Source organism: Mustela nigripes, chromosome 2, assembly GCF_022355385.1.
Source record: "Mustela nigripes isolate SB6536 chromosome 2, MUSNIG.SB6536, whole genome shotgun sequence".
Classification (NCBI taxonomy): Eukaryota; Metazoa; Chordata; class Mammalia; order Carnivora; family Mustelidae; genus Mustela; species Mustela nigripes.
In genome coordinates this window covers 88,908,866-88,932,959 of record NC_081558.1, presented here as the reverse complement: position 1 = coordinate 88,932,959, position 24,094 = coordinate 88,908,866, and the positions used below count along the sequence as shown (strand labels likewise).

The 24,094-nt window shown below is 40.0% G+C and overlaps 1 protein-coding gene across 1 annotated transcript in view; it reads left to right on the top strand.

The window, feature by feature from the left end:
• Nucleotides 1-24,094, top strand: part of CPNE4 (copine 4) — a 453,626-nt gene that overhangs the window by 96,588 nt on the left and 332,944 nt on the right. The window contains exon 2 of the mRNA XM_059387975.1: nt 14,385-14,565. Within this exon, the coding sequence (XP_059243958.1) occupies nt 14,386-14,565 (180 nt within the window). The 5' untranslated portion in view covers nt 14,385. The remainder of the gene's footprint in view (nt 1-14,384; nt 14,566-24,094) is intronic.

Sequence of the window (24,094 nt, the reverse complement as noted above, 5' to 3'; positions counted from 1 at the left end):
TCAACATTGTTTCTAGGAGATTCATCCATGCTGGTATGGATCAAAAGAGGTCCTTTATTTTTGTTACTATGTGGTGTTGGGGAGCAAGAATTTCCTGTCCCCTTCAAGGGTCCTTCTAGCTGGATTGAGGATCAAATTGACATGAGACAGATTAACAGGAGAGAGTAAAAAGTAACTTTGTACATAGAGGGAATCCATACAGACAGGGAAATTCCAAAGACAGGCAAATGAGGTATATATGTCATCCTGAACTAAGGAGGGAAAGGTTAGGGGTGTGGGACTTCAGAGGGATAGAAAGAAATTCTCAGGGCACTAAGAGGAGCATGTGTTTGTCTTGCCATACAGATGGGTCATTCAGATTAAAGTTGTCTCTGCTAACAACCTTTGTTCTGGAAGAGACCCCTAATTTAGATTCTTCCGTGTGGTTAAGGAGCAAAAGTTTCTCTTGCATCTGCAGAGTGTCAGTTACCTTCAACTCAGAACAGGACAGCCTCTTTTGCCCTTTTGGGGAATTCTGCCCTTGTTCCCTACAGTGACATTCTGTCATATGAATGGACCACAGTTTAGTTATTCCCACCTTTTCTTAGGTCACATTTGATTTTCTATTTACTCATTCAGGGTTGGTTGGGGAAAAAAAAAATCTTCCCATCCTGGCATTTACTAGTAGGCAGGCTAAGTGGAGTGTCGTTAATCCTCCTTACTATCTACTCAGTGCCAACTTCTACCTGTCATTTGAAGGTCACCTTGATATCTAGTACTGGCCTAAGTTGGTGAATTCAGTTGGTATTTATCTGGAATAGGTTGGCCAGACTGTGGCCATTTTCCTGTGTAGTGTGGTACATGAAAGACAGTGCCTCCCACACTGCACTGATTCCTTTTTTTTCTCAGCCCCCAGTTATAGTACTTTCTATAGGAAACAAAATATCACTAAATACAATATGTCTCTATATTGCCCTTTAACCTCATTTTTCCAAAGTTTGTTTTTGTTTTTCTTTTTTGCTAATCATTTATCTTTGAATGTATTTCATGAAAAATTTTCTGGGACTAAATAAGTTTAGAATATTATACACCATACCTACATCCTTTTTGGAGATTCACAGGGCACATTCACATACTAATGACTGAAACTTCCTGCTGTAATGAAACTTGCTTTATGTTACAAAATCTTCCATTTGCTTCTTTTGTGAATTTTTTTTTACTACCTCATAAAGTTAGAACAATATTTCCATAACATAGTGCTCTGTAGAAAAGAACCAGAGGAAATTTCATCTAGATGTTTTTTTCTTTCTAGCACTATTGTGACCTTCTGAGTTTCTCCATGGCTATCTTAATGGAAATGTGGCAGAAGGCATAACAGGCAAAATAATCCATTATAAATCTCTGCTTATCTATTTCCCCATTTACCTGTGAAATTCTTGAATGTAGTGAGCCAGTCTTTTCATCTTTGTATCTCCCAGTACCCAGCACAGTTTCCAGCACATACTTGAGGTGTTCAATAAATATTTTATGAATGAATGAATGAGATATAACACTCTGGGACTGCTAGCATTGAGGGACACAAATAGAACTAGAATCTAAACCAAGATCTTAAGGTGTACAGGGGGCAGAATAACAATTACAGAAGAAAAGTGCTGAACTTTGGAGTTGGGATTTGAAAAACCTGATTGAATCCTGCTTCCATTTTTTAGTAATGTGATCTAGCAATTTACTTAGATTTTCTGAATCTAAGTTTTTTCAACTGTAAAAATAATATCAAGTTCCCTTTTATAACCATAATTGAATAACCTGAAATGTGATAGTGTAACTAGAAGCATTGAGCACAGTGCTGGACACATAAGTATTCAAGAACAGTTGCTATAATTGGTATCACTGTGGCTGTTATTATTTTATGTGTGGCACTTGTTTCTCTGGTCTGTCTCTGCCCACAATGGAGCCTGCAGATTTTCCTGTGCTAAATTCTTCTCACATTTGGTGAGAATTGGAAATCCACAGAACTCTCAGCTGCCACACACATGGCATCTGTCAAGTTTCTTCCTCATCTAATAATGTCTCCCCAAAAGCCTTGCCCCCAGGTACATAGACTTGATCAATTTGACTGTCTTCTCCTGCTGCCAGAGGTCCCCTAAAATTTCTCTGCTAGCAGGGAGATTTTTCTCCTTCTCAAATAATTCCAATGAATATACATTTTTCATATCGTTATACAAAAGCTATCCCACCTTGCCATCTGGTCCTCTGGAAGTTTGAGAAACAGAGAGAAAGAGAATATGTGTGTGTGTTTCCATGTGTGAATGTTGACACAGATACCACTCCTTCCATATGTGCTGTGGTTTTCCTCTTACCACCCATGTGTCCTTGAGGGCTGGTCATATGACCTATCTCTGAGACAGACATGATACTATTTTTCAAAATGTCCTCCCTGTCAAGCAGTTCTTCTCCACTCCCAAAAAACATACCCAGTTCACATGCTACTTCTATCTGAACTCTTGTCTCTCCTTTTTTATCCATAGCTACACTAGCAAGGTCATTTGCCACAAAACTTATGTTCTGCCATTTTGAAATGTTTACTAGAAACATTATTACACATCAGACTTAAAGGTAATGCCATATTAGAAAGAATTTCTTTTTTTCTTATTATTATGTTCAGTTAACACGATTAATAATCGTTAGCCATCATTGGTTTCTGATATAGTGTTCAGTGATTCATTAGTTGCATAAAACACTCATTAGTGCTTATCACAACATGTGACCTCCTTAATACCCATCACCCAGCTACCCTATCCCCCCACTCTGCTCCCCTTTGAAACCCTCAGTTTGTTTCTTGGAGTCCATAGTCTCTTGTGGTTCATCTCCCTCTCTGATTTCTCCCCCTTCAGTTTTTCCTCCCTTCTCATAAGGTCCTCTGTGCTATTACTTATGTTCCACCTATGAATGAAACCATACGATAATTATCTTTCTCTACTTGACTTATTTCACTTAGCATAATCCCCTCCAGTTCTATCCATGTCATTGCAAATGGTAGGTATTCATCCTTTCTGATGGCTGAGTAATATTCCATTTCATATATGTACTACATCTTCTTTATCCATTTGTCTGTTAAAAGGCATCTCCACTCCTTCCACAGCTTGGCTATTATGGACATTGCTGCTATGAACACTGGGGTGTATGTTCCCCTTCTTTTCACTTAATCTGTATCACGGGGAAAATGGTAGTGCAATTGCTGGGTTGTAAGATAGCTCTATTTTTAACATCGTGAGGAAACTCCATACTGTTTTCCAGAGTGGCTGTACTAGCTTGCATTCCCACCAACAGTGTAAGAGGGTTCCCCTTTTTCCACATCCTAGCCAACATTTGGTATTTCCTGTTTTGTTAATTTTTGCCATTCTCTGTGGTGTAAGTTGGTATCTCATTGTGGTTTTGATTTGTATTTCCCTGGTGGCTAGTGATGTTGAACATTTTTTCATGTGTCTGTTAGACATTTGTATTTCTTTTTTGGAGAAGTGTCTGTTCATGTCTTCTGCCCATTTTTTGACTGGATTATTTGTTTTTTGAGTGTTGAATTTGATAAGTTCTTTATAGATCTTGGGTACCAGCCCTTTATCTGTAATGTTATTTGCAAATACCTTCTCCCATTCTGTGGGTTGTCTCTTAGTTTTGTTGACTGTTTCCTTTGCTGTGCAGAAGCTTTTTATCTTGATGATGTCTCAAAACTTCTTTTTTGCTTTTGTTTCCTTGCCTTTGGAGACATGTCTTGAAAGAAGTTGTTGTGGCTAATGTCAAAGAGGTTACTGCCTATGTTCTTCTCCAGGATTTTGATGGATTCCTGTCTCACATTGAGGTCTTTCATCCATTTTGAGTTTATCTTTGTGTCTGGTATAAGAAAATGGTCCAGTTTTATTCTTTTATATGTAGTTGTCCTGTTTTCCCAGCATCACTTATTGAAGAGACTTTTTTCCCATTGGATATTTTTTACTGGTTTGTCAAAGATTAGTTAGCCATAAAATTGAGAGTCTATTTCTGGAGTCTCTATTCTGTTTCATTGATCTATATGTCTGTTTTTGTGCCAGTTCCATACTGTCCTGGTAATCACAGCTTTGTAGTATACCTTGAAATCAGGCAACATGATGCCCCTGGCTTTGTTTTCCTTTTTCAACATTCCCTCGTGATTCGGGGTCTTTACTGGTTCCAAACAAATTTTAGGATTTTTTCTTCCAACTCCTTAAAAAATGCTAATGGTATTTTAATAAGGACGGCATTGAAAACGTAGATTGCTCTGGGCAGTGTAGACATTTTAACAATGTTTATTCTTCTAATTTATAAGCATGGGATGTTTTTCCATCTTTTTGTGTCTTCCTCAATTTATTTCATAAGTGACCATCTGTGAAAAGCCCATAGTGAATATCATTATCAATGGGGAAAAGCTAAGAGCTTTTCTATTAAAGTGAGGAACACAACAGGGATACCCACTCTCACCACTATTGTTCAACATAGGACTAGAAGTTCTTAGCATTAGTAGTCAGACAACATAAAGAAATAAAAGGCATTCAAGTTGGCAAAGAAGTCAAACTCTCTCTCTTCTCAGATGACATAATACTTTACGTGGAAAAGCTGAAAGATTCTACCCCAAATTACCAGAGCTCATACAGCAATTCAGCAATATGGCAGGACACAAAATCAATGCATAGGAATCAGGTGCTTTTCTATACACTAACAATGTAACTGTGGAAAGAGAAATTAAGGAATTGACTCCATTTACAATAGTAACAAAAACCATAAGATGCCTAGGAATAAATTTAACCAAAGAGGTACAGGATCTATACTCTAGAAACTATAGAACACTCATGAAAGAAATTGATGAAGACTCAAAAAGATGGCAAAAAGTTCTAAAGAGATTCTCACCCCCAGTATTTTCCTTAAGGTCTGTCCCAGTACCAGCAGAAGAGCCACCAGGCTGCCACTTTCCCCTGCCATGCATGTGGGAGGCAGCCATCATTAATCATGCACTCTTTCCATGCAGTGTCACAGGCAGTCCTTGCCAGCGGAGGAGGCACAGCGGAGAAAGCCTCTGAGCTAAACTGGACCTGTTAAGTCCTCTCAACACTTCTGCATCCAGTCTCCACCAAATAGTGGGCAGCTAGATTTCTCTTGTAAAAGAGTCCTGTTTAATGAATCACTTTGAGGTGAGGCCCCAGACACTGCATTTATACTGGGAAGTGTTTTTGAGGAACTCCATTTAGTTTTAGTCTTTAGGAGAAACAAACAAACAAAAAGAAAAGAAAAGAAAGCTATGAACCATAATCTAATACCGTGTGTCTAGATCATGTCAGTTATGATAGTGACTAGCCACAGGAGGCTTTTAAAATTTAAATTAAGTTGAAATAAAGTTAAAAACTCACTTCCTCAGTTGCACTAACCACAGTTGAAGTGCTCAGTAGTTATGTCATATTGGACAACATAGATATATAACATTTCTATAATCACATATATTTCTGTTGAGCAGGGCTGAACTACAGGTTGTATTCTGTATTCTAACAGGTATTTCTTATTACACTTGGTCATCTACTCAACCCCTTCTTCTTTTCCAAAACACATCATGTCGTCCTTTACCAATGAAGCAAAAGCAGGTAAATGCTAGGCTATCATTGAAAGCAGAAGAAAGTCTTAAATGGGAAGGTGTAGGAGCAGATAAGGGATCATAAGTGACCAGTTATCATGCTTTCTCGAGGAAATTGGCTTCTGGCTTCATATGCTGTCTTAGTTTTTCCTGTTGAATATAAAAATGATCTTGCCTCTTCTTCCTTTTAAATTTAGCTCCGTGTATGAGACCAGAAGCCCAAAATCCATTTTGTGAGTCCCCAACTTCCTGTTAACATAACATATAAACCTATGATTATATTAGAAAGTGAAAATAACCAAACAAAGTAAGACTGGGATTTGATGTTTCTACTGGGTAAATTTAGTTGCCTGAGAAACAGGAGGAAATTATTTCAGTGCCGAAATATAAAGAACATCACTGAATTTGTTCTTTTTCTCTCCTTTAGGAGCTAGAGTTGGTATGATAGGAAAAGGAGGACTGTAACATGGAAGAGATAGTCCTTCATACGATTTCTTTTGATATTTTGTTCAAGTTTTATGTCTAAAAATTTCTATCAGCCTTTATAATTATCCAGGTAAATTTTATACATCCAGTTCTTCTTCTAAAAGTGGGTGACATTTGAGTGCTATAAAATTAATACAAATGTGATGGAATGGACATAATTGCTTTCTAGAAAAAATCTCATCTTTATGACTCACTGTTAGAGGAAAAAAAATGTGAGCCTGTAAGTTCCTAGAGCATCAATATATCTGATTCCTTATGCACATTTTCCCAGGAAAGCTGTTTTTCAGGAAATAGCATCTCTGCTGATTTTTTCTTTTAGTCCCTCTGTTATCTCAAATTAGAAACTCAGGAAATGACTGAAGTAATAATTTACTGCACTTTAGTGATTTGGCATAGTATATTCTAGAAAAACATTCATGTACACATACTATCAATTTTGAATCTTATTCATTAGAACCATGTCCCTTTGTGGTTCTCATGGTTTTAGTTCTGGGTTTGCCGGGTACATCTGTAACCCAGCAAATGCTCCATGTTTGAAAACGTCAGAGAACAGAAACTGGGTTCCCAGACACAGTTCCTCGGCTTGCGGGATTAGGCTACTGTCACAGAATTGCAAAAATGACTTGGACCTCCTGAGAGTAAGGTAAAGAGGAAAAGTGATTTTTTAAAGACTGCTAAAGCGCAAGCTCATTAATGCACAAGCTGCACCTTAGAGATTTGTTAAGATTGGAACAGGGTTGAAGTTTGCCTTTGCATCACCTAGAAGAAAGTAATTGTTAAGTAAATTAAGAATGTAAATCATTTTGTAAGAAATGTTTAAATATGCAGGTCTGGGAGTCCATTAGACCCAGGCTTAATCCCTGGCTCTGTCACTTACCAGCTATGACTTTGGGGCAGGTTACTTAACCACCATAAACCTCATTTTTTATGTCTGTGGCATGAGGCTGATAATTCCTATCTCAAGAGATTGTCTCAAGGATGAAATGAAATATTATATGTGTAGTTGGTTATTAGCGTAGTTAGCATTAGTGGCTTGAAAAGCAAGTTACTTTAAAAAGAGATTTATAGAGAATGATATGCTTGATGAGGGTACAGAGTATAAATATCCACAGCTTTTCTCCCTTTCCCACCCTCTGGGGAAGATTCAGTGTGCATACTGCCAAAAGAGGAGCTGACAGGGTAAGTAATGATTAAAGTTGTGAGAGGAGAGAAACCTAGAGGGCAGATTAATTTACAAAATAAAAGACTAGCTGTGAAAGAAAAAAAAAATAATAAAGGATCTAAAAGCCTTGGAGACAGAGAGAAGGGTGCTGTGGGCTTTGTGGGATAGACAAAAAGGAGAGAGGGGCAGCTGCAGTCTGATATTCAGGGGAACCAGGGGGGGTCAAGAAATTTGGGGAAGTGTCTATGCTTTCTTGAGAGTCTTAAGTAGCTGTCCCACAGGGAGGGAAGTGTAGCAGAGTGGGTAAAGGTCCAAATTCTGGAGCTGGGGCTCTGGCTTCAAATCCTTGTCCTCCCCACTCTGTTCCTGGATAGCCATGTACAACTGTTTCACGTCTCAAGGCTGTGGTCCCTCTCCGGGGAACGGGGCATCCTGACAGCACCTACCATGGGATTCTCCTGGGGGATCAGGTGAAGGATTCTTCTAAAGATTGGATGACAAACTGTTGAGTGCTTGGTAGATACAGAAGAGCCGGATAAATGTTACCTGAGCTTACTGGTACGATTTCTAAAAAGGACAATAACATTTTGCATTTGTTGAATACTCACTGTAGATCAGGATTCTTCTGAGAAGTTTATGTGGATTAGTTCATTTAATTCTGAAGACAGCTCTACAGGATAGGGACTTTTATTATCTCATTTTAGACATGAGGAGACTGAGGCATAGAGGATTCAAGTAACTTGCCCATAGTCCTGCAAGTGGGTAGTACTTGGGTTAATCTCAAATACTCTAATGCTTCATCCACACTCTTGCCCTCTATGCCTTTCTGCATCTCTTACATGAGTACCTGATCTTAAGTTAACCTGTGGAACAGTTTTTCTTCTTTTATAAATGCTTAGTTTATATGCAACAACCTACCCACCCAAAGTGTGGTCAAAGTCCATTACAACAGGGACACCCAAGGAACAGCATCTGAGGTCCCACCCCAGACCCTTGAAACAGAAGCTACAGTGAAAAGCACTGCTCTAGAGTATGAAACTTTCGGAAGATAGACTGTCTTATTTATGTCTCCATCCTTTACAGTGTTCAGCACAATGCTTGCCACTCAAGAGTAGACTACTTCTTCTTTTTTTTTTTTTAAAGATTTTATTTTTAAGTAATCTCTACACTTAAAGTGGACCTTGAACTTAAAACCCTGAGATCAAGAGTCTCACACTCTACTGGCTGAGCCAGCCAAGCTCCCTGAGTATTATTCTCCACTAAATCCAGTAAATCTGAATGTTGAATAGGAAATAAATTGATGAGTCCTCATGGAATAACAGCTGGTTTATCTTCAGTGGAGTGAATGAATGCTCCGTACCTCCAGCTTCCAGCACAGTGCAAGGCACATGGCAGATACTCCATACATAGTTCTAGAATTGAGATGGAAATGTTGTGTGATAGTGTGATAGAGACCTCCAGCACACCAGCCTTCCCTGGATGTGCTGTGACATTTTAAAAGGCCAAATAATGCCAAAGCAAGCAGAACAGTGATTATGCACTTATTCTTAACACAGTTTTAAGACAAGCTCTGCTCAATTGGTTCCCCTGTGAACTCAAGCTGATTCTCTTCTCTCTTGAGCTCTCTATTGTCTTGGCGTTGTTTGCAGCTCATTCAGAACCTAATTAAGTTTCAGGATCAGTTTGTCCTGTTAGAGAGTGTGGATATGTTGAAGTGTTTTTTTTTTGTTTTTTTTTTTTTTTTTTAAATATGTAACTTAAATTACCTGAGTGAAACGACAATTATAATTTGCTTCTAAAATTGGCCAAAAGTCAGCTTTCATCAAAATAATTCTCAGCAGACATTAGTCTCTGTAAAAACAGGTATTGTATGGAAGGCAACAAAGAGGATTTAAATAGGCCTCGGAAAATGTATTGATAATCTGGTCATATTAATCCTGTTCTCTAACAGAGTGTGAAATTAGTTGTTTACTTCACTTATCTGCAGCTGGAGGTAGCTGATCACTCGCTGACAGAGCCATATTTTGTGATCACCTTTCAGTGGTGAGCTTCAGCTGGACCAAATCCAAACAAAGCCAGTGACTTCACTGGCCTATGTACTACCTCCAACGTCAAGGTCAGGACTACTGTTCTTTGTGGGCAGCCACAAAGAACTCATGAACTCCAGTGTATCTGGTCAGGGCTTTCATTTGTGCATGCACATGAAGGTAAGCCAGGACCTAGGAATAATTGTGAAAAGTTAGGAGATTTATCTTCACTATTTCCACATTTCTTTCCTATACTCTATCCCCCACCCCCATCCAAACTGAAGGCTTATGTTGGTTTCATCACCACTCTACAAATACTATCAAGATGAACACATTTTGGATGCAACGAAATATAAGGGTAGGCTCTGACCTAGAGGAGTTCATATATATATAACCAGCGATTAACTGCCCTAGATCCCTCTGTCAACTTAGTGGATCCATCCCCCACTGGTGTTGAGTGTTGGTTTTTAATGTCTCGTAGCTATCCCATTTCTGGAGAATTTTTGCCCTCAGTCAGTGGGGGTAGGGAACAAAACTAAGACCTTATGCTTTCTCTACCCTAGCATGACTGACTGACATGGGTTTGTAAGAGGCTCGAACTCATTCCTTAAGGTGGACGAACCCATGGTAAAATCCATGCTGGAGAGCCCTGCAGGAGGAAACAGTATCACCAAAGCACAGTGATAGTTAGAACCTTGGAGACAGAGTTGCCTAACAGGACCAGGGTCATGTAGGCACTTGCCACTGCTAAGGAGCAGGGTAGGAGTTAGGAAGAAATATACTCTTTTCTCTCTCCTCCCTTCCCTGGGTCTGCATCACTTCAACACAACAGGTGTCTTAGTCTGTCTGAGCTGCTATAACAAAGCACCATAGACTTAGTGGCTGAAAAACAACAGAACAGAACTTTATTTTTCACAGTTCTGGAATCTGGAAGTTCAATATCAGGATGGCCTTCAAGATCAGCATGGTCAGATGAGGGCCTGCATCTGGGTCACAGACTTCTCATTGTATCCTCACATGATGGAGACCCCTAGGGAGCTCTATGGAATCTTTTTTATAAGAGAACTAATCTCATTCATAAGGGTTCCACCCTCATGACTAACACTGTCACCTTTGGGGATTAGGATTTCAATGAATGAATTTAGGGTGGGACACAAATGTTCAGACCATAACAACAGGAAAGTAGCCAACAATGAGCTGGCAGTCAGTAGAGGTCAGACTCTTAGCTCCCTAAACAGAAGAATAGAGAAGACTCAATGGGGAAGGGATAATGACCAGCATAGCAGCATTTAGATAATCACAGACTTTTTTCTCTCCTTCAGTCCAGCCATCATACTGATACCAGATTGATCTTTATCAAGTGTGTATTTCACCATATCCATCTTCCCAGTTTTAAATCCTCCAAGGGCTTACCGTTGCCTAAAGGAATAATCCATATAATTCCTGGCCATCTGTCCCATTGGTTAAAAAAAAAAAAAAAACTCTGAACATGTGTCCCAGTTCATTTGTTTATTGCAGGTGTGGGCTACAAAGATGGAAGGCATTTAAGGGGTCTAGTAGAACTTTGATCTTAAAGTATTAGTGGGAATTTTAAAAGAGTTCCAGTAGGCAGTGGGAAAAATGAATTTTTTAATACTGAGAGCCATCAGATTACAATAATAATAGCTCCACTTTTGGAGCTCCTGCTATATACCTGACATTATGCTAATCACTTTACATATATTATTTCATCTACTTATCATAACAACTCTTCGGAATAGGTATAATTGTGAGAGAAGTGAAATAGCCTGCTCATGCTCACATGTTTAGCGAATGGAGAAGCCAGAATTTAAACCTGGAAGGTTCTCCTTAATGAAATCTTTCTTCCATTATGCCTCATAATTAAGACTAGACATTAGAGAAATGTATCATTCTGTCGAAAACCCTGTGTCCTATAGAAAGAGTCAGTGGGTCAAGAAAGTGGATAGGTGAAAGGAGCCAATCTGAAAAGGCTATATACTGCATGATTCCTATATGACATTCTGGGAAGAGCCCAAACTATGGAGATAGCAAAAAGATCACTGGTTGCCAGGGGGTGTGGGGAAGGAGGGATGAATAGGCAGAGCAAAGAGGATTTTTAGGGCAATGAAACTACTCTGTATGATACTGTAATGGTAGATACTTGCCATTATATATTTGTCTAAACCATAGAATGTATACCAAGAGTGAACCCCAGTGTAAACTCTGGATGAACAGTTTAGGTTCATCAGTTATAACAGAGGTACTCTGGTGAGGTACTTTGATGATGGAGAGGATATGCAGGTGTGGGGAAAGGGGACATATGGCAAATCTCTGTATCTTCCTCTCAATTTTCTGTGAATACACAATTGTTCTAAAAATAGATTCTTTAAGACAAAAAGGGAAAAGAAAGGAGATGGATTCAGGCATGAGTCTATAAGGATGGGGCAGTTAGAAAAGATAATGCCTCCAGAGATAGGAGAGACCACTCAGAACTGCACAAGAGAAATGTGGATTCCAATGAGCCAGTTAATGTGTTGGGAAAAGCAGAATTCAGGAAGACATTGATTGAAGAATAAGCCATCTTTATCAAAAAGTTGATGAAGTGCTCACAACATTTCCAACACTGCCTGAACACAAAGCTTTGTTCCACTAGTCTATTCCTTCTCTGTTCACTGTTCTTATAAATTTCATTTCATACATGCTCTGCCGTCTGTGTTGCTCTAATAATTGGTCTGCTCACAACCTGTAAAAATAGAGGGACAGTCATTTGTTGAGCTGTGTATTTACAATTTGCCTATTTTCTATATGTGAATAAAATTTACTCTAAAATATAAGGAAAATATGATTCTGTATGGAGGTTGAAATAAATCAGGGATATTGTATCTCTTGTTCCTTGGTAGAGTCAATCACTTCTGGGGCTAAAGGTATTACATATAATAAGAATAGCTTTGGGCTGGGGGCTTGAAAACTGACATTCTGGCCCCAGCTCTGCAATGAGAATAATTATGGTATGGGTAAATTATCTGTTCTTTCTGAGCTTGAATTTTCTCATATGTTGAAAAGAATGTCCTCGAATCCCTGTTAATGTTCTGTATGGTTGAACATAGAACAAGTCTCATCCTCAAACTGACTCCATAACAGATACTAAAATAGAATCACAACTCTTCCCTGACTGCAAATCCCTGTTACCTGATATTTAAGAGAAGAGCTTAGAAAACATTTTCTAAAGAGGGACAGATGGTAAATATTTTAGACTTTACAGGCCATGCAGTCTCTGTTGCAACTATTCAATTCTACAGTTGCAGTGAGAGCAACCATACACAATACATAAATGAATGAATATTGTGTTCCAATGAAACTTTATTTACCCAAATAAGTGGTGAGCCAGATATGGCACAGAGGACTTAGCTTATCCGTTCCTCTTCAAGGACATAACTTTGTGGCAGTCAGTGAAATTTCTCTTCAGTATATATAGGGGAAAACTTATGTTCACAATAATTAAATAGGATGTTGGAGCGTTGGAATGGGAAAGAAAGAGAGAGGGAGGAAGGAAAGAAAGTAGTGGGAGGAAGGGAGGAGAGGAGAGAGAAAATAAGGAAGGAAGGAAGGGAGGGAAGTGGAAGAAAAATGCAGAGCAAGAGTGGAGAGCTTTGTGAAAGACCATTGGGAGAGAAGGTTGGGTGCCATCTGCCATGAGTGAGGGGCATTGTCAGATTGGAAAAGGCTTGGCTTTGGCATGGAGCTGGCAGCTAAGTTTGGAGGGACCAGTTGGGGAGTGGGTGTGTAATGCTGAAGAACATCCATCACCTTGTGAAAGAAGTGTACTTGAACCTAGTATGGTGCTGAGTACCAAGGGGAAACCTACTGAATATTTGTGGAGAAGGGAAGGAAGAGAGGGATTACCCCCACTTTATAGATGAAGAAATTCCCCAGCCCTGACGCTGTGTGAGGTTGAGGAAGCCACTGCCATTTTTCTAAGAAATCTACAAGGAAACAGATTTCCATGAGGAGGATATTGAATTTCATGCCTGGGAGAATCTTCCAGTGTCCTCACAGGTCCAGTCCTCCTAAAAGAAGGAGAAGAGTGTTGGTGGCCTTGGGGGGGATGCCCGTAGCCCAGGCCTGCATGATTCAAAGTATTATCACGTGGAGATGGGAAGGGGGACTGCAGTGCTTATTGTGACTGCTGTTTCCGAGAGTTCAGAATCAGAGGCTGTGTCTTTCCTCTTACAGAGTCTCCCCCATTCTTTCCCCTTTTTGATTCTGAATTCTGATGTGGCAGGTAAGAGGGAGGAAAGCGGAGGATGGACTTCCACACTTGGGGCAGAAAATCTGATTCTGGGCCTCTTTCCTGGAGCTTGCTGGCTGTTGGCATCTTGAGATGGTGGGCCAGGGTTAAGAAAGGGAAGCTGGGGGGCACCTGGGTGGCTCAATGGGTTAAGCCTCTGCCTTCGGCTCAGGTCATGATCCCAGTATCCTGGGATCGAGCTCCACATCGGGGTCTCTGCTCTGCGGGGAGCCTGCTTTCTCCTCTCTCTCTCTCTGCCTGCCTCTCTGCCTACTTGTGATCTCTGCCTGTCAAATAAATAAGTAAAATCTTAAAGATAAAAAATAAAGGGAAGCTGAGAAGATGTCTTCAGGCAGGACAACATTCTTCTCTGTGCTATCACATAAAAGGAAGAGAAGTGGATTTTTAGGGAGTCTTAGAAACTTGGAATATGATTATATTGACTAGCCAACAAATCTGTAAGATTTCACACAAGCCATGCACTTAATATAGAGCTGGATTACAGTTTGCGCTAATTGATTAATTTTATTTCACAAACTAAGAATTTTATTATGCAAATGTATGCAAATCATATAGAAAAATTGCCTTCTTAGCCAAGCACACCAGCACCTGTTGGGGTTTCTCATTGTTTCTTTGGTTTTATTTGTTTGTTTCACTGGAACTGTGCCACTGGGGTAGAAAGTGAAATAATAAGTAATTCAGGATTTGAAGTTGTTGAACAATATCCTGAAAGGTGATCAGAAGGCTTTCTCCTTTGACAAATACCATGGTGACTGGTGTGTCTTTTTTCCTCTTTCTTGCCTGACACAGAATGAAGAAGATGAGCAACATTTACGAGTCTGCTGCCAATACGCTGGGAATCTTTAACAGCCCCTGCCTGACCAAAGTTGAGCTGCGTGTGGCCTGCAAAGGCATTTCTGACAGAGATGCTCTTTCCAAACCAGACCCCTGTGTCATCCTCAAGATGCAGTCCCACGGGCAGTGGTTTGAGGTAGGCAGGTCCAAGGAAATGGACAGAAGCATGGCTGGGGGCATCGATTCAGAAATGTTTTTGCATTTCCTGTCTTTGGATGGTTTGTTTTGATGAGACAGAATATTCTTGAAATGATTACGATCACATTTCTGCTTGTATCGTGATGTTTGGATGCGGTGGTTTTAAAGCCCTGGGTATTTTGACATTTACCCTTACTCTGTGTGCTCACTGTGGGTGTAGTAACCCTGGGAAGGGTGAAGAGGATTGCCTTGTAGAGGCCACATCTTACAACATTTATTTTTGGAAATGAAAACTTACTATTAACTACATTCTCCTGGGGGCTCACCAAGGGTCTGGCACCGTTTTAAGTACTGTATGTAAAATAACTAAGTTGGTCCTCACGACAATCCTCTGAGGAACAGAGACAGATGAGGAAACACTGAAAGGTAAAGGATTTGCCCAAGATCATTCAGCTTGTGAACGGAAAACCCAACATTTACACACAGGCTGTTGGGCTCCAGAGCTTGAACTCTGAATTGCTATTTTATCCTTATGGTGAGTGCCAGTGTGTGTGCTCTTGGTGGTTTGTGTGGAGATATTGCAGGTTGAATTCTGCCCTTGCCTTTTGCACATTGATTTAAACATCAAAACAGATCAGATGAAGACTAGGTTTTTTCTGTTTTGTTTTTGTTTTTATTTTCATTTTTTGTTTGCTTTTGGGTGTCTCGTCTGAGTGAGCAAAGCTCTGTTCTGAGGTGGATGGTGGGATTAGGAGGAGCAGGAGCAGCTGATGGAGAAGTATTATCACTTCAAAGGGCATGAGGTACTGGAATTTGGAGAAGGGATTTGAAGCCATGCTGAGCAGAGCAGTAGTAGAGAGCCACCTGTTTTGCGTCCTGACAGCAAACTCCTCAAGTCTTCAATACTTCTCCCACCTGTTTGCAAATAGCTGGAAGATGCTGTTCTAGGGGGTCAGCTCTTCCATACCACAGAAGAAAGGAGGCTCCAGAGGCCTGAGAGGCAGTGTGTTTGGTGGGTGAGTAGATGAAATTCAGGTCAAGGCAACTTGCTTGGGGCAATGCGTCATCATAGGTCTTTAACTTCACACTTATTTAGGGCTTATATTGTAAACATTAAACAGCATTCACAGGTATCTTAATGTGTAATATATTTTTTTTCTTCCAAATAGTCTCACTGACTTTGTTGACGTGTGTTTTATTGTTTTTTATTTTTTATGTTTTATTTATCAGAGTGAAATGGCAGCTTGCATTAGAAGAAAATCACTCCTTGAAAATAAGAGGAAAGAAATTAGAAAGAATTCATCTCCTAATGCCCCCTTTACCTAAGTCAACTATTATTTGTATATAGGTCTTTTCCTTCTGGAGTTCATATTTTTACCTGATTCTTAACATGCATATAAAATTTTATTCCCTCATTTTATGACCTAGTAGTATATTTTTCTATATTGCTGTGCTATTCATGATTATAATTTTTAAATTTGCATAGTATCCCACCACATGAATTTATTTATAATTTTCTTGCTTTTTCACGTGGAAGTTGCTTCCAAAAATACCCTATTTTAAACTGCGGTGGACGTCTTTGTGCATAAGACTTCTCCCTACTATTTGAATGAGTTCCTAGGAGACATTGTTGAAGTAGAAGAGCAGATACAAAGGATAGGAAACTCTGGGGGCTTTTGGTACATATCGTCATGTTGTTTTTCGAGAGTGTTCTATTAAGTGTTACTCAAAGTGTGGTTTGCGTATAACTACCAGCTCATAAACGCTTTGTACCGGTGCACAGATAAGAAACTGGTGCCCCTGATGTAAATTGATTCACTGCTTCCTTCATTTAAAAAGTCTTACTCTTTAAAAAAAGTTAAACGTCCAGCATATGAAGTGATACAGGCTGATTTATAATCTTGGCACTTTGAGAAACACTTCCGTAATATACTTTACACTCTTTTTTAACGATGTATATTCAGGATGCAGTTAGAGAAACACAGCCCCTGCCAGGTAGCTAATGAAGGACTTAGTTCAGGGAATTAGTAATGAAGGAGTTGGAAATGCTGAGGGATTAAATAGCGACAGTGTGGGAACCCAGGCATCAATGACAGGAGTCATTGTAACATACTTTGCTTAGGGTGTGCTAAGTAACATACTTTGCTTAGGGTGTGCTAGTAGAGAGCTGAGGCCAGCTTGTATAGGCTTGTAAAAGCTGACTCTTAAGTATTTGGGAACTTTGCAGGCAGTTTTGATGTGGGTATCCCTACCACATACATTGGCTGACATTTCAAATCAGGGCTTACCTCCCACCCAAAGCCAACTGTTCCATATGTATCAACAGACCACTGGGTGAGAGGGGCCAAAGAAGGAGACGGTAGTACCAGAACCAAACAGCCATCTAGCACAAACTGGATCCATGGAAGGGGATGCCTATCTGGTAGGAGTGAAAGATGGAGATGAGGATGATGCTAGAATGCTGCCTGAAAGGGAGGTGAGGATAGCCTAGCATCTGCCTGCCTCTTGCTCTCGTGCACTGATCGAACCATGATGGAAGTCCATTGACAAGGTTTGCAGGGAAAGAGTATAAAATGCTCTTGAGAGCAAAGAAGCAAATGACCAACACGGAAACTTTTGACAACTCACAGTGGCTTGAATAATCATTCTCCCTCTCAGCAAGTAAAGCATATTTATTTACTGCTAACACCTTCTTTTCAATACAAATTCATCAAGTGGTCTTATGCTAGGCGTTAGAAACACACCTGTGTCACAAATTAAAAACATCCGACAGTCTATTTAAAGCATATGGCTACTACTATCTATGTTCACTTGGCAAACGTGGACAGTGCACTGGCATGACATTTATTGATGCATGCATTTTCCTGCGTCTACCCCTTACAACGTGTCTGGATTTACAGAGAGATTCCTATGTACACTGCTACAGAATTGAGAGAAAGCCTTGCAGAAGAAAATTCACGTTGGCTCTGCCCATGTCTTCTTGGTGGGGAAATCTGGTAATTGCCTCAGTGAAGAAAAAAGAGAGAGCGAGACGAAACTATTTGGATAATGAAGAGATTGTTGGGGGGTGGGTGCTATGTCCAGGTGAGAGGGAAAAGCAGGGTGAGCTTATCTTTCAGAGGGAATTTTAAAAGTTTGGCGAAGAGACTCTATAGATCAGTACTGTCCGATAGAATTCCCTGGATTAATAGAAATGTTCTTCATCTGTGCTGTCCAGGGAGATAGTCACTAGCCCCTGAAAGGTAGCTAGTGTAACTGAGGAACAAAAATTATTAAGATAATTAATTTCAGTTAATTGAAGTTATTTGAAATGTAGATAGCCAGCCTGGTTCCAGAGTCTCTAATGTGCTAGAGAATTTGGCTGGGTTGGAGAGAAGAAAGGTAATCTGTAAAAATGTTAAGAAGGCTCTTAATTTTACAACTCAAATGGTTTTTGGGGAGATGTAAATACCGATTGACATTTCCTTTTTATTACTTGTGATTGCTGGCCTGTGCTTTTGTAATGGACTTGCAGCGAGGAGAGGGTCCCATTTTGCCCTGGTTTATAGCTCAGGTATTACTGGTTAGTTAGAACTGCCTTTAGATGGCCTTCTCATATGGAGAGGACTATTGGCTTTTTAGATGGCTCTAGCCTGTTAGCCCTGGAAGAGAACATTGGCCTCTAAAGTGAGCATGAAACTGTAAACCTGATTTTTAGACTCAAAAAGATCTGTAATTCTGACCTTCTGTGTTCCTAGTAGTATTAAGCGCCAGTGAGGATAAATCTATGTTTTTGACATATTGGAAATCAATTGGTCTGTAATGCACAAGAGACTGTTGCTCTTCTCGGACCAGCAGAGTTTGAGATGAATATCTGATGAGTGAGAAGACGGAGAGGATCCTTTTGTCTCCTCCCAAAATATGGAGATGGGATGGTGTTCTCGTTGGGTGAAACTTTCAGTATTTCTTTAGTGGTCATGATTTTCACTGTCAGAAAGGAAGGAAAGGATACTTGTAGGTTGGAAATGCATTAGAAACTGAGAGTTTCAGACTTAACATTTAATTTCCCTAATTTGGACTCATACCCCTTTAAAAAAATCCTCCCCACACCATCTCCTGGCCACATGACAGCAATAGTATATGGTACAGCAGAGTGTAATGGCATATAGACCACATTTCATTTTCCGATGAAGAGTGGAAAAAATTTCCTCCTACCTTCCGGTGAATACTGATGTGTTCATTAACTTTTGGAACTAAACATTATAGCCAAGTGGGAAAAATTAACACTTCTCAGGGATTCAAAAGACAAGGTCCCTTGTGATCTAAAGACTTTTGTTCAGTTTCCTTGAGCATATGCTGTATCCCCTGGGTACATTGGGTGTCCTCCGTGAGGCAGAGCTAAGCCCGCAATGCCATGACCCTTGGCAGAAATCCTATAAATGGCATATACTCATCTTCATTGGAAAATGCTGAATTATTCCCACGCTGTTAAGATGTTGCTCCAATCACCTTTAATTCCATTTTTACATTTAGGGTTTTGGTTTTGTTGTTGTTGCTGTTATTTCAATTCTCCATAATGGAAATCTTATTATCTTAAAAAGCCTTGTTAAGGAAACTTACTACATTTAATTTTAATACACAGTTCTTGAGTTTCTCCATAGGAAGCTCTAAGTAATTCTGAGAGCTAATTACTATTGGATCAATTCCATATGAAAACATGTTATATGAATCATGTGCTTTGGTAGATTGTTGGTAATAATAGCAATTGGTAGTAGTAATTAGTGTGGTTATATCTGAGAGTTATCAGTGGACTCTGATGCAATCTATTATTACTTACACTGATATATCCATATGTTGTATTCACAAAGGCGATCTACCTATATTATTTCATTTGCTTCTTATAATAGTTTCATGAAAAGGTGTTACAGACATTGAAATTAATTCCAAGACTTATTGGGTGTCATGAAAGAACATGGTTTGTACCCCTCAAAGACCTCAGAGTCTCATGGAGGAACTCAATCTGTCTTACAGGTTCAGATGGTCATATGACCTTGAGAAAGAGGGCTCAAAACAAATGAACTCTTCCTTTCCCTGGACATGTGGTGGGCAGATGGTTTATGGCATCTCAGCCTATCTATAACCAATCTTGTGGGTGGACCCGCACTTGTGGTTCTTATGATGACTGTAAGATGTCTTTCAGCAATAACATCAGGGAACTTTGAAAAAATAAAGGTTTATTATTTACAGGACCTGGAAATTAGCTAGCACACCTGGGGCCACAAAGTGAGGTCTTGGGTAGAATGAAAGGGAGGGAGTGTGCACACAGACCTAGGGTTCTGATTTTATTGGGGTGGAGGGTAGGGACCTAGAGTTTGGCAGGCTCACTTTTTACTGATGAATTTAAAATGTAAGAACGGGAATTTAAAGTGCAGGAAGGATAAAGCAAGGGGCGCAAATGGTCAGTTTTCAAAATCAATCCAGAATTTCTGAAACAAAAGAACATCTGTATAGGAAGGTAGCCTGGCTTTTTATGAAGTCCTGTGGCTGACTATGTGTGTATTTGAGATAGTCCTCTTTGAGATGGATGCCTCTTTGAAAGCCTCAACAAGGGGCACCTGGGTGGCTCAGCCAGTTACGTGTTTGCCTTCCACTCAGGTCATGATCCCAGGGTCCACAGATCGAGCCCATGTCTGGCTGCCTGCTTGGTTGGAAGCCTGCTTCTCTCTCTCCCTCTGCCTGCAGCTTCCCCTGCTTTTGCTTTCTCTCTCTCTCTCCCTCTGTGTCATTAAAAAACAAAGTTTTCTGAAAGCCTCAACAATGGAAGCTTAAATCAGGCACCTGTTTTGCCAAAAAAACAAAAACAAAGCAAAGCAAAACAACCATCAGGATTTATTTTACAGCAGACCATCTCAAGGGTGCATAGGCTACTTTTATGTGGAGTGGGGATAAAAATACATTGCTCTTTCATCTCTCCTTATTTTCCATCCTTTCTGCCCACTCCCAGCCCACCCAGATGTTGGGTATGGTTGTCCTATGATGTGACGTCCCTGCTAACAGCATACAAGGGGAACTATGAGTCCATGGTGGTGAGCTTGCCCACTCCCAAATGAATGGGATGTGAACTTTTTCAGAAGTTCACTTTTGGCTGGAGGGCTCACAGAAGAATTCTGTGGACTAATAAGTCTTTTTCATGCTTGGGACAGTAGAGAGTCATCACTCTTTTGTGTAGGAACCAGGAAGATGAAGCCCAAAATAGTAGTTTTACCTGTAACCTGTAACAGAGATGATCAATTTTCTATTGCTCCAGAATGCTAGAATTTTATGAAAATGGGTCAAATACAAACATTTGGGTGATGACAAAATAAAATAGCTATCTATATATGTTGATACCAGCTAGGAAATGTGCCATTTTACATATATTCTTTCTAATCCTCACAATCACCCTGGAAGGGAGACTTTAATAACCAGGTAAGGAAACTGAGGCTGAGCAGAATTAATGAATCACCCCAGGCCATACAGCTAGTAAATTGTAAAGTTGGAATCTGGTTGAATCAATCTATATTTTTTTCATCTTACCAGAGTTTATAAACTTGAACCTGAAGTCTTCTGTCTAGTCCCATACATACTTTGTTTGGCCTTTATGGTGTTCAAGCAAGTCGGTACCATTTGACAAAACCTGAAGCTCAGGATATTTTTTCATAAAACTCCAGATTTCTGGTTTCTGTGAGTAATCAGAAAACCTGGCAACATGGAATCTTTACACTTTGTATAGCAGCGAGCTGGACGTGGGTAGCCCCTACCCATATCCAGACTATGAGTTTGTCCTGGTGCTTCCTGCTGGCTGGCTTGACCCACACACTTGGCCTACTAGCGTGGCCCCTGGGGGTATTTGAGTTTAGGCTACACTCCTGCACTTCCCTGGGCTTGGTCTCTGAAACATATTTAACCTCTCAACTATGGACAGAGACAAGAGCTGAGAAATGAAAAATTAAGTCAATTAAAGCATTCCTTCTGGATATCACAAACAACCTCCTTTCTCGAAAGATTTTCTGTTCACACTTCGCTGACTTGCAGCGTTTCAGTGGCTAACACCTAGCATGACAGATGATAAAAAACACCAGTTTTCTTCAGTTGTTCACAACGTTTTCCCTGTGGTTTCGCATCAAACTCCCATTTGGGAAAACTTGGATGCTGCTTTCTACCTCCCCCTTAACACGTCCTTAATAAGAATAATTTTTTTCCTTTAAAAAGGTGATATTAGGAACCTTACTTGAAGCACTGTATAGAAAACAAAATGAAACAGTAGAATCAAAAAATATTTCCCCCCTGCTACCCAAGGTCCCATCCCTTTGACCAGAGACTGCAGTTGCCTGACGGGCGCTCTGTAAGTGATGCCCTTGAGTAAAGCAAAAGAAGGAAACTGCATTTCATAAGATGCTAAGAGGCTTTCTTATCAGTGACATCTCAAAATTGTCAATGCCATGATGTCTGAGAGTGGAATCGCATACGATGGGAAATTGGGGCTGCCAATGCGGAAAGAACAATTTGAACTGAAATCTTATGTTGACTATTAATTCCTTTAAGTGTTTGGAGATGATTTGTCATCTGGAAGGATAATGACTGGCCTCCCAAAGAGAGGAAAGTGCCATGACATGGGCTTCATTGCCTCCTTAGCTTGAGGAACTGGTAAGCCACACTCTGGACATTCAGATGGAGCATTGGTCAACGTGGTTTTTATAAGGTATCTTGAGTCTCATGATAAGTATTTGGAAGATGAAATTGCAGTTCAAGGAAAGAGCTTCAGGAAGCATTTCTGATTTAGAGCCCTCTGCCTCTAGCTTAAACCACCTTCAGCATCTCCAAGGAGATATTTTCAACATGGTTCCTGGGTTCCTATTTTAATGATTAACTAGACTCACTGCTGATAATCATCTCCTTAAGAAAATCCTATCTCCTTTGTAATTTCAATCCATTTACTCTTTGTTCTTAACTGTAATGGTGGTTTATTAATGATGATACCTTAAAATATGTTGAGAGTATTTATATGCTGTATCACGTAATCTCCGAAGGACTTTATGTGTGTCATTGTATATAATTACCAAGACAACCTTACAGTTTGGGCTCCATGTGTGTTTTATAGAGAGGCACAGAAGAATTAAGTAATTTGGGTCACCCAAGTGGTAAATGGAAGAGCCATAACAAATTGAACCCAGACTCACTGACTCCAGAAATTATGCCACTACTGTCTTTCACTACCCTTCTCCGAGAATGAGTACCATTCTCCAAGTGTCTACCATGTGCCATGTCTTTACATGCATATTCATATAATCCTCATGACATGACAGTGTTAGAAGATGGAGGCTGTCCTTACCCATTTTACGGGTAAGGAAACTGACATGTAGGAAAGTACATGTCCAAGTTCACAAGAAGAAGTCTTTGTATCTCCAGTGCCCATGCCATGACTCTGTGCCTCTCTCATCCTGGCCTCTGTGGAGGTGGAGTAACCCCATATAATGCTACTGATCATTCAAAATGAATATGTTTGGGGTACCTCATGGCTTAGTCGGTTGAGTGACTCTTGATTTCAGCTCAGGTCATGGTCTCAGGGTCCAGAAATTGAACCCTGCCTCAGGCTCCTTGCTCAGTGTGGAGTCTGCTTGAGATTCTCCCTCTCCCTCTTCTTAGGCCCTTCCTCCCCACTCATGTGCACTCTAAATGAATGAATGAATGAATGAATGAATGAATAAATAAATAAAATCTTTTAAAAATAAGATGAACATGTTTTCCTCTTCTCAGAGAATCCAATAATTCATTTAAAACTGTTTGCATTTTTTCAAAAAACAAATTAAGTTTGTTTTGGTAAATACTTGAAACATTCTCCTCATCCCCCAAGTTATATGATTTTAGCCTGACTTCCTAAATGTTCCCAGTGGTGCATGGCATAGGGGTCCTGAGCTCAGGCTCTTGAGCCAGACTATCTAGATTGAAGTCCTAGCCTAGCCATCGTTAGCTATGCCAAGGGCAAACTACTCAAACCATTTTGTGTCTCAGTTTCACCTATAAAATGGGTATCCTAATGGTACCTACCTGCCATTAGAGGGATTACATGATTCAGTGCTTATAGAATGCTTACAATAGCACCTGATGCAATAGAGTTAGTACTCAATAAGTGCTATGATTATGGACCATTAGTCATTTTTCGAGAATTAGTTTCTAAATAAGGATGTGTTATTTGGTCCTCAAATTTTCTGAGGACTGATGCAATTAAAAGAGAATGGGACTAGAGGCAGAGCAGTAGAGACATATCTGGAGGTCACTGGAGAAGTAGATACTGGGACACAAAAGCTGCGACCATTTTATTATATTTATTTATTTATTTATTTATTTATTTATTTGACAGGCAGAGATTACAAGTAGGCAGAGAGGCAGGCAGAGAGAGAGAGAGAGGAGGAAGCAGGCTCCCTGCTGAGCAGAGAGCCCGATGCGGGGCTCGATCCCAGGACCCTGGGATCATGACCTGAGCCGAAGGCAGAGGCTTTAACCCACTT